Source organism: Canis aureus, chromosome 17, assembly GCF_053574225.1.
Source record: "Canis aureus isolate CA01 chromosome 17, VMU_Caureus_v.1.0, whole genome shotgun sequence".
NCBI lineage: Eukaryota > Metazoa > Chordata > Mammalia > Carnivora > Canidae > Canis > Canis aureus.
In genome coordinates, this window is record NC_135627.1 from 44,924,838 (window position 1) to 44,942,119 (window position 17,282).

The following is a 17,282-nucleotide window of genomic DNA, read 5'->3' on the forward strand; positions in this document are numbered from 1 at the left end:
TCAGAAAAACAGGGGTGGGGCAACCCGGGTGGCTCAGCGGTTTAGCGCTGCCTTCAGCCCAGAGCATGATCATGGAGTCCCGGGATTGTGTCCCATATTGGGCTCCCTGCGTGGAGCCTGCTTCTCCCTCTGCCTGAGTCCCTGCCTCTCTGTGTGTGTGTGTGTGTGTGTGTGTGTGTGTGTGTGTGTGTGTGTGATGAATAAATGAATAAAATAAAAATGAATAAAATCTTTTTTTTTTCACCTAATGAATGGAATCCTTCTCTTGCTGAGCACTCACATGGAACATAAAATACTCTCTGTACTGTTTTGGAGAGAGATCTCCTAGTTCTCTCAGATCTCCTAGTTACCTACTTTCTAATTATGTTCCTTCCAAATTGCTGGCCATCAAGTCAAACTGTTAGCCATCTGCCATGACATAATGTAAATCTCTACCTACCTCTGACCATCTCACTTCCCAAGAAAAATGAAGAAAAGAAAAACAGAAGTAGTACTCAAAATTCTGCCTATTGTTTGGGGTGGGAGGTGGGGTTCCCTTCACCACTATTCTTCAAAGACATCCCAGAGTGGGGTTGTAGTGCTGTCACCGTCTACTTACTAGTGATGCCACATACTGTGCAGAACCGTCTATAAATGAGGCCTTACTTTTTCTTCCTCAGTCATCAATTATGGGGAACTCCCCTTGAGAGGGACGCAGCAATGTGGCTGGAGTAAAGACCATAGGCAGCTGGGCTACTCACCATGCATCTTTCTTGAGCCTTCAAGATCTGCTCAAGCCTAACTTCACATATACCAACTAGAGTTGATGATCAAAGGCTGCTAAATACACCCAACATTATGCCTTACTGAATCAGACAACAAGCAGTTTATGATAGTTATCTTGGTGGTCCATAGTCAAGTGTAGAGCCCAGCAGCAAGCCACAAGTGGTTTCTCAAAAGGAGAATAGCTATCTGCAGAAGGTGGTATAGCTTTAATCCGAAATTCTAAAGGTCTATGATGTGAGTCACCTGCAGTGTCCTGTAAAGGCTCCACAGAGCATGCCTCTCTGCCACATTCACTTCAAGTGCCATCAAATGGATCTATTGGGTCATAGAGCCTGAGTGGCAGGGCAGTTCTGCACTTTCAACCAACTGCAGAGTTTCTCTTGTCTGGAGCTCCTCAAAACTGACAGCTTTTCAAGTTATTTGATCAACAGATCTGTGTAGCAGGCCAAAATGAAGGGTATGTTTTCTTCAAAAATCCAAAGAGACACATTAGATGCTATGCCACTATCGTTGTAGGAGGGTCTACATGCAGCAACTTATCCTTCAATTTAGAAGTGTTATGTCATTGTACCATGAGATGCATGGAACCTGCACAAGATAGAAGGCCTCTAATTTTTTTGTGGGGGGCGGGGAGTTATTTCCTACCCTATGTTTTGCATGTGTTTCACCAAGATGTCTAGAGTTGTTGCTACTTTCAGCTCACTAGTCCAATTAGCACAATATTTTCAAATTAGTGGAGCAGCATGGTATCTTATGGAATAAAGAAGCAATCAAGATCCCCACGGACAAGAGTATAACAGAGAACTGAAGAATTTTAATCCTGAGGTAACACACTGAAGAGGTATTGCTGGCTCTGTCTTGTTTCTGATATTTATTAACACATACAGTGAAAGAGCATTCACTAGATTAATTGCTGAATCAGTCAGGGTTGAACTATAGAAACAGAACCAGTAGGAGATATATGTTAAGAGATTGATGGCAAGCAATTGGATGATATGATTATAGAGGCTGGCTAGGCAAGTCGAAAATCCATAATGTATGCTGTAAGGAAGGGCAAACTGGATGGGCTGATGCTCTGATCCATAGGAAGAAATTTTTTCTTCACTATGGAACCCTCAGTTCTGTTATTGAAGTCTTCCAACTGATTAAATTAGGCCTATTCAGGTTATTAAGAATAAGCTCTCTTACTGAAAATCAACTGGCTATTTAATTATATCTACAAAATACCTTCACAGAAACACCTACATTAGGGTTTGGGTGGATCACTAGGAACCACAGCCTACCCAAGTTGTATATTAGGTGTCAGGGGGTATTGCTTTTCTCCAGCAAAGGAAACATATCTGAAACAGTAGTTGAATTTGGTTCATCACTTCATTAAGTTTGTAAAAATCCCATTGCCATTCTCCAAGATTCAAGATCCATCTGTCCTCTGCAACAGCCAAATAGGTGAGTTAAATCAGGATGTGGTAGGAATGACCACCCCTGCATCCTTCAAGTCCTTGATCAAAGCACAAATCTCAGTAATCCCTGCAGGAATGCACTATAACTTTTAGTTGATGGTAGAGGCCTTTCTAGTGGTTTCTATGGAATCTTTCCTACCAAAACAACTATCTCTTCATGGGTCAGAGAATTCATGTGGGAATTCTCCTAGTGGCTACGTATGCTAACTATAAATTCCAGACTTGAAAAAATAACTATAAGAGAGGTGTGGGGACCAACTGGATCATTCTGAAATGGACACAAGCTAAGACTCCATTAATTACCTAAATTCCTCAAGCCCTTAATCGAGGTGTTTTTGAGTCTCCAAGAATTAATGTCAGTTCAGAACCATAAAGTCTAATTAGTTCTCCTTCCACACAGATACTAGGTAAGTAGTGATGGTCCCTTTAAGGAAGGCTATGAGAAAGATTTACTGTAAATTTTTGGACATCGTAGCATAATTTTTCCTCAAAGAAAATCTGTACCCCCTTCATGTAAGGGGCTCTCGATCTGTGAACTGGCTCCATCCAGGAAACAAGTGAAGGACTGCAATACTCTTCCATGGTGACTAAAATCAAGACCACTGCTGGCAAGATCCAAAGCTCTTCACTTTTTGAATCAAGTACAATAGCCTGCCCATCGATTTCAGGCCAAGGACACCATGATTGATTAGCCAATGACAAAAATATCTATAAATCAAACCATTCTGTTACTATTTTATCTCTGCTGTTTATTATAGTAACCATGCCCTCTTTCTCTCTTCTGAGCACCTGACCACCATCTGACCCTACATCAGTATTGCCATGAAATCCCCATTGTTGCCATGAAATCTCCATTTTCCCCATTGACTTCTAAACAGACTTTTGGAATTCCTGTTATCCCTACTATTTCAATGACAGAATTTCCTGTTGTCTTTTCTGATCTACAGAGAATGATCCACAGAGCTTTTCAAAGATATTAGTTCACCTCCCACTAATGTATTCTTAATGTCCTGGTAAAGAGGATGCCTTCTGGACCACTGTCTCCCAGATGGTGTTTTTAAAGGGTGGGTGAGCATGTATTTATAATACATCTCCGATAAAGATATTTTCCCCCATTTTGCAGATATGGAAATTGAGGGATACTACTTACTCAAGGTCATGCAGTTAGTTGACACGTTTGGAATTTGAACCCTAACTCTATTTGACCCCAAATTCATGCTTCTTTTAATTAGACCCTTAGCTATACAGATTATGAGTATATTTCAGTTACATCTTTTAAGGGTTTTTTTTAAAAAATAGATTTAATTTATTTTTAGAGCTGTTTTAGCCTTACAGAAAATTGAGCAGAAGGCACAGAGATTTCCCATAAACTCCTTGCTCCCACACAGGCATATCCTCTCCTGTTCTCAAGATCCCCACTAGAGTGTATATTTGTTTCCATTGATGAATCTCCATTGACAAATCAGTATCACCCAGAGTTTATAACTTACATTATGGTCCACTCTTGATGGTGAACATTCCATGGGTTTAGACAAATCCATGATAATACATATCCATGTAGAGGTGGTGCCACTGGCTGAAAATCCTCCGTGTCCTACCTTTTCATCTGTCCCTCCCCCTAGGCACACTTTCTATGGATATTTATGAAATAAGAAGTTTTTATTCCAGATTTCAAGCTCATTCTTGACAAACTCCTTTTTGTCCAAAAAAAAATCACATGAGTAAGAATATTTTCAGATACTATTAAGAGACTAACCTGAACAAGGGAGAACCTGCCAATTATAATCAGTCTCTTGGTATACATGATAGGCACGTCAGGCAAGCAACAAGGGCTTGCTTGCTTGCTTGCTTTCTTCTCATTTCTTTTGGGGAACCAACTTTTATTGTATTTGTTGCTTGCCACTGGATCGCAGCAGTCACACCTGCCACATGAAATACACATAGACACATATGTACACACACAGAGATCCACTCCCTGCCCACACCTACAGCACAGACAATGCCAGCCGTGCTTGTAAGAAGAGTGAAAACATAGCTTTTGCCAATTCCTCCAGGAGAATTCACAACCAAAATAATAAAAAACAAACAGGGTGGCCCTATGTCACATGGGTTTGCAGATGAGCATGTTGAGAAAGGAACGAGGTCAGCCGCTCTTGCCATACCCTGATATCCCTCCCTCTGGAGAGATATACCCAGGGCCAGGGAAGGACAGGCAGGGCCCTGGAGCTCTGTGTGTTGCCTGGCCCTTCCAGTGAGAGCCTGTGGGCTGGCACCCACTCCACTTGCTGGCGGTCTCACCCCAAGGGCCAAGTGCCAGGAGACCAAGCTTCTCCCCAGACCGCCAGCTGCACCAGTGGGCACTCCTCCAGCACAAGCTCACCTAGATGGCCCACCTGTAGTTAGAACATGCCACAATAGTCCTGAAAGGGCCTTTCACTGAGCAGGAGCCTTGTGGTCATGCCTGGTGGCCAACGGTGTGGAAACACCACCTGCTGTAACCACAGCACACCCTGGCTTCTTCCTCTAATCGGTCCCCATGAGTCCTCGCTGCACTGACTGCCCAGGATATAGGGAGGCTCACATGCTGACCGGTAATATCTAAAGCAGTTTGGAAATAGAATAAAGCCAAGAGGCAGACAAGAGAAAATCACACCACTGAGCTGGAAGAGAAATGTACCCACCAGCAGCCACCATCAGACACCCTGCAAGTCTCTCCCGGGCTTCTCGCAGGCCACAAGTGCTGCACTTTGTGAAAAGCCTGCCCAGGCCCGCATTCTCTGGCCACACGGGGCCCCAGCTCGGGGCAGCCCTAGGGCGAGGACCAGGTGTTCTCCTGGTGGGCAGCAGGCAGAGGGCCACCCCCACCCCCAGCCAGTGAACAGGAAGCCCCTCCAGACTCAGCAACTCTGCTCACCAGGGCAACACACAGACCACTCGAGACACAGAGAAACACAGCCAAGGCTGACAGTGAATATAACAGACTTTGGAAGGGGCTCTGCTTCTGAATCACCAAGTGGAAATGCCTTCAGGGGCAGACAAGGAGAGTTCTAGGGTCCCTGTCTGGATCCCGGGGTCCCTGGGCCTTGGGCAATTACTGGTGTCACTGTCATGATTTATTTAGTTTTTACAAATTCCATAGGAGACTGGGTTCAACAAATCTCCATGCCCTCTGACATGCCACCCTGGCCTCCAGGGGAGCTTCATGGTTCTGTAAGTGGAAGGCACCTGGTGAGGGACTCACTCAGACACACGTGGTGGGCCTTGGGGTTTTCTGACCCCAGAGCTGCAGCGGTCCCCTGAGGACCCCAGCCGCAGGATCACCACTGCAGAGGGGGAGGCTTTCTACCTTAAGTCCTGCTTGGTTCTTGGTCCTTGGCCATTCTGGGGAAAAACAGTACAAGAAGTTGTTTCCAGAAACATCACAAAGGCTGACTCGCAGCCTGCCTCTCAGGCTGAATTCTTGTTGCTGTATTGGGACTGGCACAGAAGACTGTCCAATCATCTCCTCCCTTGTTTTGGGGTGGGTCGATGGATGTCTTATCCTTTCATGACGCCTGATTTTAGCAAATTACGTCTAATTTAGTGTTATAGTGCATATATTCCTTCTCTCTCAATGTCTTCATGGTCATTTTAATGAACAAAAAACATAATGAGACCAAAAACCTGCCCGAGTAGCAGCCTCCAACTGAAGAAGCTGCTTTCAGAGCGAGTCCACGTTCTGTCCTGACACTGCTATCCCTTCAGCTTCTTCCTGCCAACAAGAACCGGCTCTCCATAGCCGAGGGTGGGCAGACAAGGGCAGAGGCTCAGCAGGTAGGCAGGGGGGACAGTGGGCATGAGGAACATGCTCTGGTAAATCTGAGCCAGCATCATCCTCCTTGTTCCTCATCTAAAAGAGGTTTATTTCTGCCCCCACATGCTACACGCTAAGCTCTCCCCTTAACGCTTCTGAACTTTTGCACATGTTGCTCCCATTTTTACACTGCTATCCTTTTTCCTACCTGAAAGAATACCTACTCACCTTTTATGACTTTAGGTAACATATCTCTCTTCTATAAGGTTCTACTGGACATCCTAAGTGAGAAAAGACTTATCTTTTCTTTACGGCCTACATTCTCAATGGGGGGAGGGTGACATGACACCTAAGTGGGCAAACATTGGTTTTAAGGGACAAAAACAAAAATTGCATTTTTTCGTATAAAGCACAGATATACATACAGCACTTAAACAGATAGACACCATGTGTGTGGTATTTAAATTTAATGTGGGGAGGAGTGATTTTTTTTTAAGATTTTATTTATTTATTCATGACAGACACACAGAAAGACAGACAGACAGAGGGAGAAGCAGGCTCCATGCAGGAAGCCCGATGTGGGACTTGATCCCAGGTCTCCAGGATCATACCCTGGGCTAAAGGCAGCACCAAACCGCTGGGCCATCGGGGCTGCCCTAGGGGAGGAGTGATTGAGATAAAAATGTCTAGGAAGACTCTTTGGGTTGGGGGTGGTGGATAAATGAAAAAAAAAAAAAAGTTGAGAAACATTGCCCCAAGATGACATTGTATCTGTACATATCTGAATTTCAGTCCTTCTAATGCTTTGTTGTCTCTATCCCCTACTAGATTATAAGATCTTGAGGACGAGATCCAGATCTTACTTTTTTTTTTAGTCCTACCCGACATACAGTAGATACTTTGAACACATGTTGAACATATTAATAAACAAACCATATGAATGACTATTTGTAAACTTGCCATGCGACTTCTATATGGGAAAACAATCCCTCATCCATCATCTGTGTCCAGTTTAGACTCATAACTCCAGGTGCCAGAACCAACCCCTTCAGTCCCCCAAATCCCCTCTCTCTCTTTCCACAACGATGTTTTGGATGTAGAGCAGTTGATGGAGGAATGTCCTCATGAAATCCTCGAGTGCACGGAGAGTTCCCAAAAAAAGCATATGGACTGACTACTTTCCTCCTCTCTTCTCCCTACCCTTTAAACCACTAGGTATTAAGTTGGATCATTTTAGGACATGACTGCTTATAAATATAGTTTTTCAAGTCATTACCAACAGCACAGAGCCCGATCCCAAATCACTTTCCAGGTGAAAAATAGCTGAGGTGCAGAGACAACACCCTAACAGATACAACATGTCCAAGAGAAAAAAAGCAGAAACATTGCTATCAAATTGGATTTTCTGTGTCCCGAAAGCAGTGTTATTTTTGACAGGGTTCGATACAAAATACTTCTACAATTGAAAATGTATGATTCCAAGCACTGCCTTTACCCACGGTCCGCAGGAGGGCAACATCAAAAAGCCACCCAGGGCTCATTAAAGACTGCCCTTAGAAAAGAAGGAGCAATATCTTCAAGGGCTTCCGAACTAGCAGTTGCAACTTGCTGCCAACAGCAACTGTCTCTCAAACGGGATTGTGTGTTTGCACTCAAATAAAGAGATTCTGTACACTTGATGCAGCAAATGATATTAGAGCAGAGGTACAGCTCTCGTTGCACTGTTTTTCTTTCTTGGAGAGGCCAGGCTGGGGATATACAGGTATAAAGCAATTAACCTTTTAAGACAAACATGGAAAATGGAGCTAGAATTGACCCAGGAAATAGCTGATTCCATTCCCTAGCCAAGATGAGAGAAGCCACTGCAGCTACTCGTTGCACAGAAAGGGAAGAGCACCTCAGGCCACATTAGGCTGCCGCATCACAGGCCCTGCGCTGGCTCACCTCAGCCCACCTCAGCCTTGGCGCCGTCACACGTCTTAAGAGAAGCTTGCACAGCTCAAAAAAGCACAGGTGGGAGGAGATTCATCAGGGCTGGGGGATGCTACGGTAAGTGTGACACGGCCCCAGCTCTGCAGGAAGCATAGCTCCTCTGGATTGAAAAGGGAAGTGACAATACTGAGCAAGTCACCCAAATGAAGCACAGATAACAGAAAAGATCCACTCCTTTGTTCATCCAAACTTGGATATACCAGAGGCTATACTTAGCATTAGGAATAGAATACTGGAGTTATTATATATATTTATATCTAATTTATATTACATACATCATTTTTATATAATTTATATCATTTTATATAATTTATATTATATATATAACGTATATACATACATACACAAAGCAAAATGAAAAATACCCACGGCCCTCAGGGTGCTTAGAGTCTAAATGCTCAGATAGAAAACAAACAATAAACTAACAAATGAAGCCATTTTGCTCAAGGATTGAACAATAAATAAAAAGTGTTCTGAGTGAGAATACTACAGCCCTGGGCTCAGAAGGAGAGGAGCTTGGCTTGTATTTTTTTACACCCGGCCTTTCATGTAGTTGGCAGGCAGGGGGCCAGAGAGTCTGACTTTTCTCCTGAGTTGATTTCCTTTGGGAAGAGGTCCATGTGGGTCAGTTCTCTCCACATACCTGGGGAGACAATGAATGTGGGAGATAGAGAGGTGTTTCTAGCTAGAGCTCAGAACTCAGTGGCAGAGCAAGTATTCAAAATTGAACTTTCTGTCTTCAACTCCAGAGTGTGAAATAGTCTGCAAGTTCTTGAGAAGGTACAGAGTCATATGAATTTCTTTTATGAAGGTCCGCATTCCTAGCCTCTCTCTGCTCCCCCAAATCAGTGATTTGTTTCTATTTTTTCTCCCTCACTCTCCAGAATCCTCTCGTCTCTGCTGTGCACTCAGTGAGAGTCAAGGCTTTGGTATAAATCCACCTTCCATCTTATTTCCCTACCCAGGGGGATGGTTATACAAAGTGGCAGGCAGATGGGCATGTTCTCTCGTCTGACTCTATTAAATAGTAACCTGGGCTTCCAATAAGCCACTCGTCACCCGAGGGCCACCTGATTCCTCCCCGAAAAGAACATGCAATTACTCTTACCTTGCATGGGGTACGCTTTCCATAGAGTCCATAGGTTCCTAAATGGATAAAGTCTAAATAAAAGATTTCTCAACTCATCTTGTTTCCTTACTGTTTGACGACGGTGTTTTACTGTTTGATTTGTTTGCATAGTATCTCGAATGCCCTGTGTTATTCCTACATTAATACATTTAAAGGTCTGAACTTGAGCCAGTGCTTTTATTTCTTTCCATTTTGCTTAAAAATGAAATAAGGATGCCATTAAGAATACACTTGTTACTGAAACTGCATTTGATATTCCTCTAAGAAATTTGAGGTCTATAATAGAAAGAATTATAGACATTACCAAGTTTTTTTTAAAGATTGCATTTGTATTATTCACAATATTTTGCCAGGAAAGCTCCTTATAATGAGGAGAGTCTGGAGATTACACAGAGGTAGTTACTGCCAAAAGGTTGAATGTTGCACGAAATAAAACTGCCAATTTACAGTTGATTTTCAGCAGTTATGTCGTGTCTCTACACTTGATACCTGATACTAAATATATATATATTCCTTTGCAGCTGTGTACTAGCTGTATAGATGATGATCGTGATAGGAGAGGTAAACATCAGACAAAGAATTACTGAACACCAGAGAGGTAATAGATTCATGTCCAAGTGTGAGTATAAAGAGCCAAGAACAGAACAAATCTTCTGTCTTCAAGGGAATATGTTGAATCAACATTCCAGATCACCACCATTAAGCACCGATTTGTCACGGAGATTCACTCAGAACTGCACAGTGTTTGCCTTCCTTTAAAAACTTGAACATCAATTTAGAGGTCAGCATAGAACAATCTAGTAGCAGTCCATGCATTGGCAGGAGGCTTTTCGAAAGGAGAGATAATATAAATGTAGGAATAGATTTAGGATTAGAATAAAAGCAGTTCATTGAAGCCAATCAATATGAGGCTCACTGCACTGGCTCCTCCGCCACTTCCTGTGCCATTTCCAGCAAATGTTCCACACATGCCACAATATAAGCAGGGCCCCAGCAGTTGGTACGTTCTAGTAAAAAGTGGACAAGCAATCCCTACATCTATATTTAACAACCTACTTCCATGTCAGGCACCTACTGGCCCCAAAACTTGGAGCCTCACTTGGGCCGACATTCAAGGCAACCACTTCAATCCTTCTTAGCCCTCATCTCACATCCAGTCCTAAGGAACCGTAGACCTTTCCTGATCCATCAGTTTTCTCTATTCTTGTTTTCCCACCTGTGGCGGGGGGCAAGGCTAGACATAAGTCACTGCAGTGTATACACAGACACACACCTCTTGCATATATATCTACATACAAAATACATTTTAATAAATAATAGTTACATTTCATAAGTGATACCTATATATCTAAATATATGTTCATCTGAAAGTATATTTTGGTATTCTATTAGTATTGCATAATTATTTGTAATAGCTTAAGTTTTAAAAAGCAGCTAATACCAGTCATATCCCATTATGGATGTCAGGTGTTAGCAAAATCAGTAGTTCCGTGAACATACTGCTTCTACTCCTAGTTTCTCAGCTACTTTAATCTGTGGAGTAGTTCCCAGTATGTGGCGAGACCTTGATAAATGCTAAAGCAAAAGGAATAGCACAGAGGAACAATTGGACTTGGAACTAAAATATCTAGATTCAAGTTTGGACTAATTCACTTCAAATATTCCTTGGCTATAATATGGGACTAATACCCCCTGTTTGGCCCTGCAGGATCCCAGGGCCAAGTATCTCAGTATCTGCAATATCTCAGAGAGATATTGACAACAGCAATAGTCATAGTTTCAGCAGCAACAACAATATCAGAATTGGCTTCAGTAGCAAGAAGGGTGACAATAAGGAGGTAGAAACTACATTTACTATATAAACAGTACATTGGAATGAATTCATGCATTCATTCAATTGTACCAGCAACCATACAATTAGCTAGATACACAGAGCTGCTACCCAGGGAGTCACCATCTAGCTAGGGAACAAAGTAGTGCATGACAGGAGGATAACTGCTTAGTCACATAGATATACTAGGATGTTTTCTGCTTTCCTTCTCAGGGTGAAATGCCATACTGTGATCCTCAGGGAAAGATAACTAGCTCCTTCAAAGTATTTCTTTTTCCTGCCATTTCCTGGAACAAATGTCTTATCTTAGATAACTTTTCCCTCTTTTATTTACCTACATCCTCTTTTGACAAACCATTCATTGATGCACCTGCTAAGTACCAGGCACTTTGCTAAACCCTCAATTTCAAAGAAAACAGAATCCCTCCTCTCAAGTAAAGAATTTTCACCATTGCAGGAAAAAAGCAATAAGAATTTACCAAAGGGACTACTTTGAATACAGCTTAAAGCTCACTTTGAAATGAAGTCTCAATATTGAGAGGCATAGTGTCATGATAAACTTCAAATATTACAGCAAAAAATACATGTGTATAGAAAGAGAACATAAATACAACCAAATGTTTAAAACAGTTGAATACTGAGGGTGTAAGTATTACTGAGGGTGTAACTTCAAAATATTTTGATAAAAAGTAGGAGCTACAAAGAACAAAATCTTAATTGGAGTCAGACCACCACAAGTTGAGGTTTGGCATCAAAATTGTCTGGAAAAAAAATTGTCTGGCAGTATGAACTGGGAGAAGTTCTTAATCTTTCTAGACTTCAGTTTTCTCAACCCTAAAATGAAAATAATCATTGTACATACCAGGATGGGTTATTATGAACATTAAATTGGGTTATACATTATCAAGCACTTAGCCAAGTCCTAACACTTAAGTAAAATAAATATAAGCTTCTATTATTTTATTTTAAGGAAATACTTCTACGAAATGGTGTAGTAGTTAAAATGTAGAAACTGGGAAAAAAAGAAATTACAAAAAAGAACGAATAGAACAGACTAGATATATAGAAAGTCCTTCTAAAAATATGTTTAAAAATCTTTACCCAGCATTTTACCACATGGCTGAGCTAATAGCAAGCTAAGGGAAATCTGCAGATGTCAGAAAAAAAGTAGAAAGTTTCCAGAGAGGTAAGCAAGCTCTAAAGCAGGCACTCACTCTGAGGGAATATGCTAACCTCTGGTGATTTTGATACTGAATTTTAATGGTCCCATGACTCTGGGGAACAGGAGGCAAAGCCTGGGGCTTGCAGAATGCAAAAGTTTATATCAGAGACAAGAATGAAGTTACGGCTTCCATTAGGCAACAAGAGAAGTAAGTGATCTCCAGAAAAACCCTGTTGGACAAAGTGAGATGGGGAAGTTAAATGCATAGTTCTGAATGGATCCCACACTCACACACATTTAGAAATAGAAGTTATATCCCTGGGTAGTCCAAAAATTGCAGTTAAATTTTATTTGAATATGAACTCACATTGGTAGTATTTTCTAGCACCTAGCAGAAACTAACACAATCCTACATGAGAGAAGGTACTTTAAGCCCACACTTCAAAGAATTCCTAGACAGAATAACCCAGGGACATGAACTCATAATCAAAATTCTTGGAACACATGAGGACCAAAGTAACAGGAGGAGAGTTGACCTAAACAACAAAGTATAGAAGGAGATTCACAAAACTATGAGTTTGTCAAAATGAGTTTAACACATTTTAAAAATAAATAAAAGGGGTTATTAAAAGTATGGCAATGGAATAAGACACTTCAGAAGGCCAAATTGTGATCTCTAGAAGTAAAAAAATAAAGTTAAATGAAAATTTCAATTAGAGATTAAATAGAGGATAGGACACAGCATAAAAATTATTTAATGAACTGGAATATAGACCAAAAGAAATTACCCAGAATTTAATATAGATAATCAAAGGGATAGCAAGTATAAAATATCATATGGAAAGGAAAAAAAAGAATAGAATAAAGGAAGTATTCAAAGAGAAAATAACTGTTCATTTTTTCAGAATTTATAAGACTAGTTCTCAGATTCAGCAGCAATGTGTCTTATGCAAAAACAAGTGGAAATAAACTCGCATTTTATTGTAAGTGCTCAACACCAGAGACAGAGAGTATCCCTGTGTTAGTATGTTGGTGCCTGAGGGATAGACAAATAAACCAAGGAAACAGAATAGAGAGCCCAGAAATAGACCACACATATATAAAAACCTACTATAAGATAGAGCTATAACACAGCTAAATAGGCCAAAAAAAAAGAAGACTGAAAAGTAAAGCTGGAAAATTGTTACTATATGGGGGGAAAATGGATTCAAATACCCACTTTGCCCTTGTTAAAAAAAAAATCTACTGTGGGTGGATCAAAGACTTTAAAATGAAAGGTACAACTTTTAGGGAAAAAATATCAGGAAATACCTTTATGGCTTCAGCATAAGAAAGAATTTCTTTTAAACAACTCAAAAAGTACAAACTATAAAGAAAAGATAAATGAATTCAACTACATTCAATGTAAGGACTTTTATTCAGGAAAACACACACATACAATAAAGGAGGTAAAAGACGAGTTACATTCTGTGAGAAGATACTTGCAATATGTATAACTGCTAAAAGGTTAATCAGAATATATAAGGAACTCTTACAAAACAATAAGAAAAAGACAATCTCTCATAAAAATGGTCAAAGTACATCAACAGACATTTCACAGAAGAGGAAACACAAGTGGCCAATAGAAAGATATTCAATCTCAGTATTAATCAAGAGAAAACAAAATAAAAGCACAGTGATATGCCATTTTATTCTCATAAGATGGATAAAAAATTGAAAGTATTGACTAAGATATACACCAAAAGAAATTCTGAGACGTTACTAGTGACTTTCAATTGGTGCAATTTGGGAAATTAGGCATTATCTTGCCAAGTTGGACATATGCACTCCTCATGACCCTGAAATTCTACATGAGTTTACAGCTCAGGGAAATTTGCATATGTCCACCAACAGATAGACCTAAAAATGATCATTGGAGTATTATTTGTGATATAAGAAAACTGAAAAACAGCCCAATGGTCCAAGTAGAATAGAGTGGGGAAAAAATCATGTATCACAGACACTGAGATGGAATAGTACATAGCAGTAAAAATAGATGAACTAAACCTATACTCATCAACACAGATGAATTTCAAGAGTTACATTGAGAGAAGAAAGCTAAACATATAAGAACATATAGCATAATCTCATTTACAAAAAGGTCAAAAGTAAGATTAAACAATATATTTCTTAGATAAACCTACCTCTGTGGCAAAAAAGCATTTAAAAAAAAAAAGCCAATAATAAAACAAAAAATCGAATTCTCATTCCCTTTCGGAGAAGAGAGGAAGAAGATGATGTCATGGAGAGACATATAAGGGTACTCTGAATTATTGTTTTACTCCATTTATTAACGTATCTTACTGTTTATTTTGTTATTTTTTAGGTCATACAAATATGTTAAATATTCCCCTGTGTGTACGACCTATTTTTCCAAAAAAATAATAAAAATAGAGATCATCTGAAAACATGTACTTCATACTTTGACCATACTTTCCATGAGTATCACCTGTGGCTTAATAAAACTATCTCAGATACCAATACAAACAATTAAAATTTTAAAAATTAAAAAAAACAAAAAATAAAAAAATAAAAAAAATAAAATTTAAAAAATTATGTGGGTGGGCAGCCCAGGTGGCTCAACGGCTTGGTGCCGCCTTCAGTTCAGGGTGTGATCCTAGAGACCTGGGATCAAGTCCCACGTCAGGCTCCCTGCATGGAGCCTGCTCCTCCCTCTGCCTGTGTCTCTGCCTCTCTCTCTCTCTCTCTCATGAATAAATAAATAAAATCTTAAAAAAAATTATGTGAGGAAAAATCTACTCTGTAAAATGCCCACTACATTTAAGGAACTATTATCATTTTAGCACTTTGTCCAATAGCTTGCATCAGGTACCACTTACTGCTAGGGCAACAGAAGTAAGCAAAACTTCTTTCACTGCAGACAGCCTCTTCATAGCAGGTGGCAGACAATTAGCACCCTAATATATGGAAAAGATTCCATGATATTTGACGATTATAAGTGGTATGGTCATCTTCTGTGTTGGAGGCATCATCTGCCTTTGCTGAGCTTTTGGTCTATTGAGTGAAACAGACAATAAACAAGGAAATGAACCAATGAATGATGAAGAATGCTATTAACATGAACAGGGTTCAGTAATAGAAAATAACAAATGAACAGGTGGGTGGAATAGGATGTAATCCCAACAGGCTGACCAAAAGTACCTTCTCTGAAGAGATGTCATATACATGCAGATCTGAAGAAGGAGAAAGGGCCCCATTTGAAGAATGGGACAGGGAGAGAGCTGGCCACAAGAGGGAGGATTCCAGGCTAAGGGAAGCGCACATAACCAAAGCCTAGAGAAGAGATTTTGGTCTCTGCAGACATAGGAGCTGAATGGTGGAATGTTGAGAAGGCCAAAAGTGGAATTGAAAAAGTAGACTGGAACCTTGAAGGCCATGCCAAGGAGGTCTGATTCTTATCTCAAGGATCAATAGAAAGGAATGGACAGGGTTATAGTGTAGAAGCCACATGATTCAATGATTCAATTTTTGCCTTCAAAGACTACTTTGCAAAAAAAAAACAAAAACAAAAAAAACAAAACAAAAGTTTAAAAAATTAAACTTTGCTAATTAGTAAATAGTAGAGACAGGGAGACAATTACTGTGGTGATAGTAGGTCAGCAGCAAAGCAGAGGGTAGAACTAGAATTGTAGCAGTGTTAGCAGAAGTCAAGTGAACAGATTCAAGGTATATTTTAAAAATGGAACTAATAAGATGTGTTGATAAATTAGATGTGGAGAAAATTAAAACAGTGATACATCAGAAACGTAGAGTTCTCATTTGCTAAGGGTGAATTCGTTATTTCAATGGATTTCTGTCTTCTTTTTTTTTTTTTTTTTTTGCCTGCATTTTATTTTTATTTTTTTTTAATAAATTTATTTTTTATTGGTGTTCAATTTACCAACATACAGAATAACACCCAGTGCTCATCCCGTCAAGTGCCCCTCCAGTGCCCGTCACCCATTCACCCCCACCCCCCGCCCTCCTCCCCTTCCACCACCCCTAGTTCGTTTCCCAGAGTTAGGAGTCTTTATGTTCTGTCTCCCTTTCTGATATTTCCCACACATTTCTTCTCCCTTCCCCTCTATTCCCTTTCACTATTATTTATATTCCCCAAATGAATGAGAACATATAATGTTTGTCCTTCTCCGATTGACTCACTTCACTCAGCATAATACCCTCCAGTTCCATCCATGTTGAAGCAAATGGTGGGTATTTGTCGTTTCTAATGGCTGAGTAATATTCCATTGTATACATAGACCACATCTTCTTTATCCATTCATCTTTCGATGGACACCGAGGCTCCTTCCACAGTTTGGCTATTGTGGCCATTGCTGCTATAAACATCGGGGTGCAGGTGTCCCCGCATTTCATTGCATCTGTATCTTTGGGGGTAAATCCCCAACAGTGCCATTGCTGGGTCTTAGGGCAGGTCTATTTTTTTTTTTTTTTTTTATTGGTGTTCAATTTACTAACATACAGAATAACACCCAGTGCACGTCACCCATTCACTCCCACCCCCCGCCCTCCTCCCCTTCTACCACCCCTAGTTCGTTTCCCAGAGTTAGCAGTCTTTATGTTCTGTCTCCCTTTCTGATATTTCCCACACATTTCTTCTCCCTTCCCTTATTTTCCCTTTCACTATTATTTATATTCCCCAAATGAATGAGAACATATAATGTTTGTCCTTCTCCGACTGACTTACTTCACTCAGCATAATACCCTCCAGTTCCATCCACGTTGAAGCAAATGGTGGGTATGTGTCATTTCTAATAGCTGAGTAATATTCCATTGTATACATAAACCACATCTTCTTTATCCATTCATCTTTCGTTGGACACCGAGGCTCCTTCCACAGTTTGGCTATCGTGGCCATTGCTGCTAGAAACATCGGGGTGCAGGTGTCCCAGCGTTTCATTGCATTTGTATCTTTGGGGTAAATCCCCAACAGTGCAATTGCTGGGTCGTAGGGCAGGTATATTTTTAACTGTTTGAGGAACCTCCACACAGTTTTCCAGAGTGGCTGCACCAGTTCACATTCCCACCAACAGTGTAAGAGGGTTCCCTTTTCTCCACATCCTCTCCAACATTTGTTGTTTCCTGCCTTGTTA

The 17,282-nt window shown here is 40.5% G+C and overlaps 1 protein-coding gene across 1 annotated transcript in view; it reads right to left on the bottom strand.

Annotated features, from left to right (window-relative positions):
• The window catches only part of LOC144287639 (uncharacterized), a 53,928-nt gene extending 44,680 nt beyond the window's left edge, over nt 1–9,248 (bottom strand). Inside the window, exon 1 of the mRNA XM_077854816.1 lies at nt 9,119–9,248. Coding sequence (XP_077710942.1) covers nt 9,119–9,248 — 130 coding nt within the window. The remainder of the gene's footprint in view (nt 1–9,118) is intronic.
• Nucleotides 9,249–17,282: the final 8,034 nt, after the last annotated feature.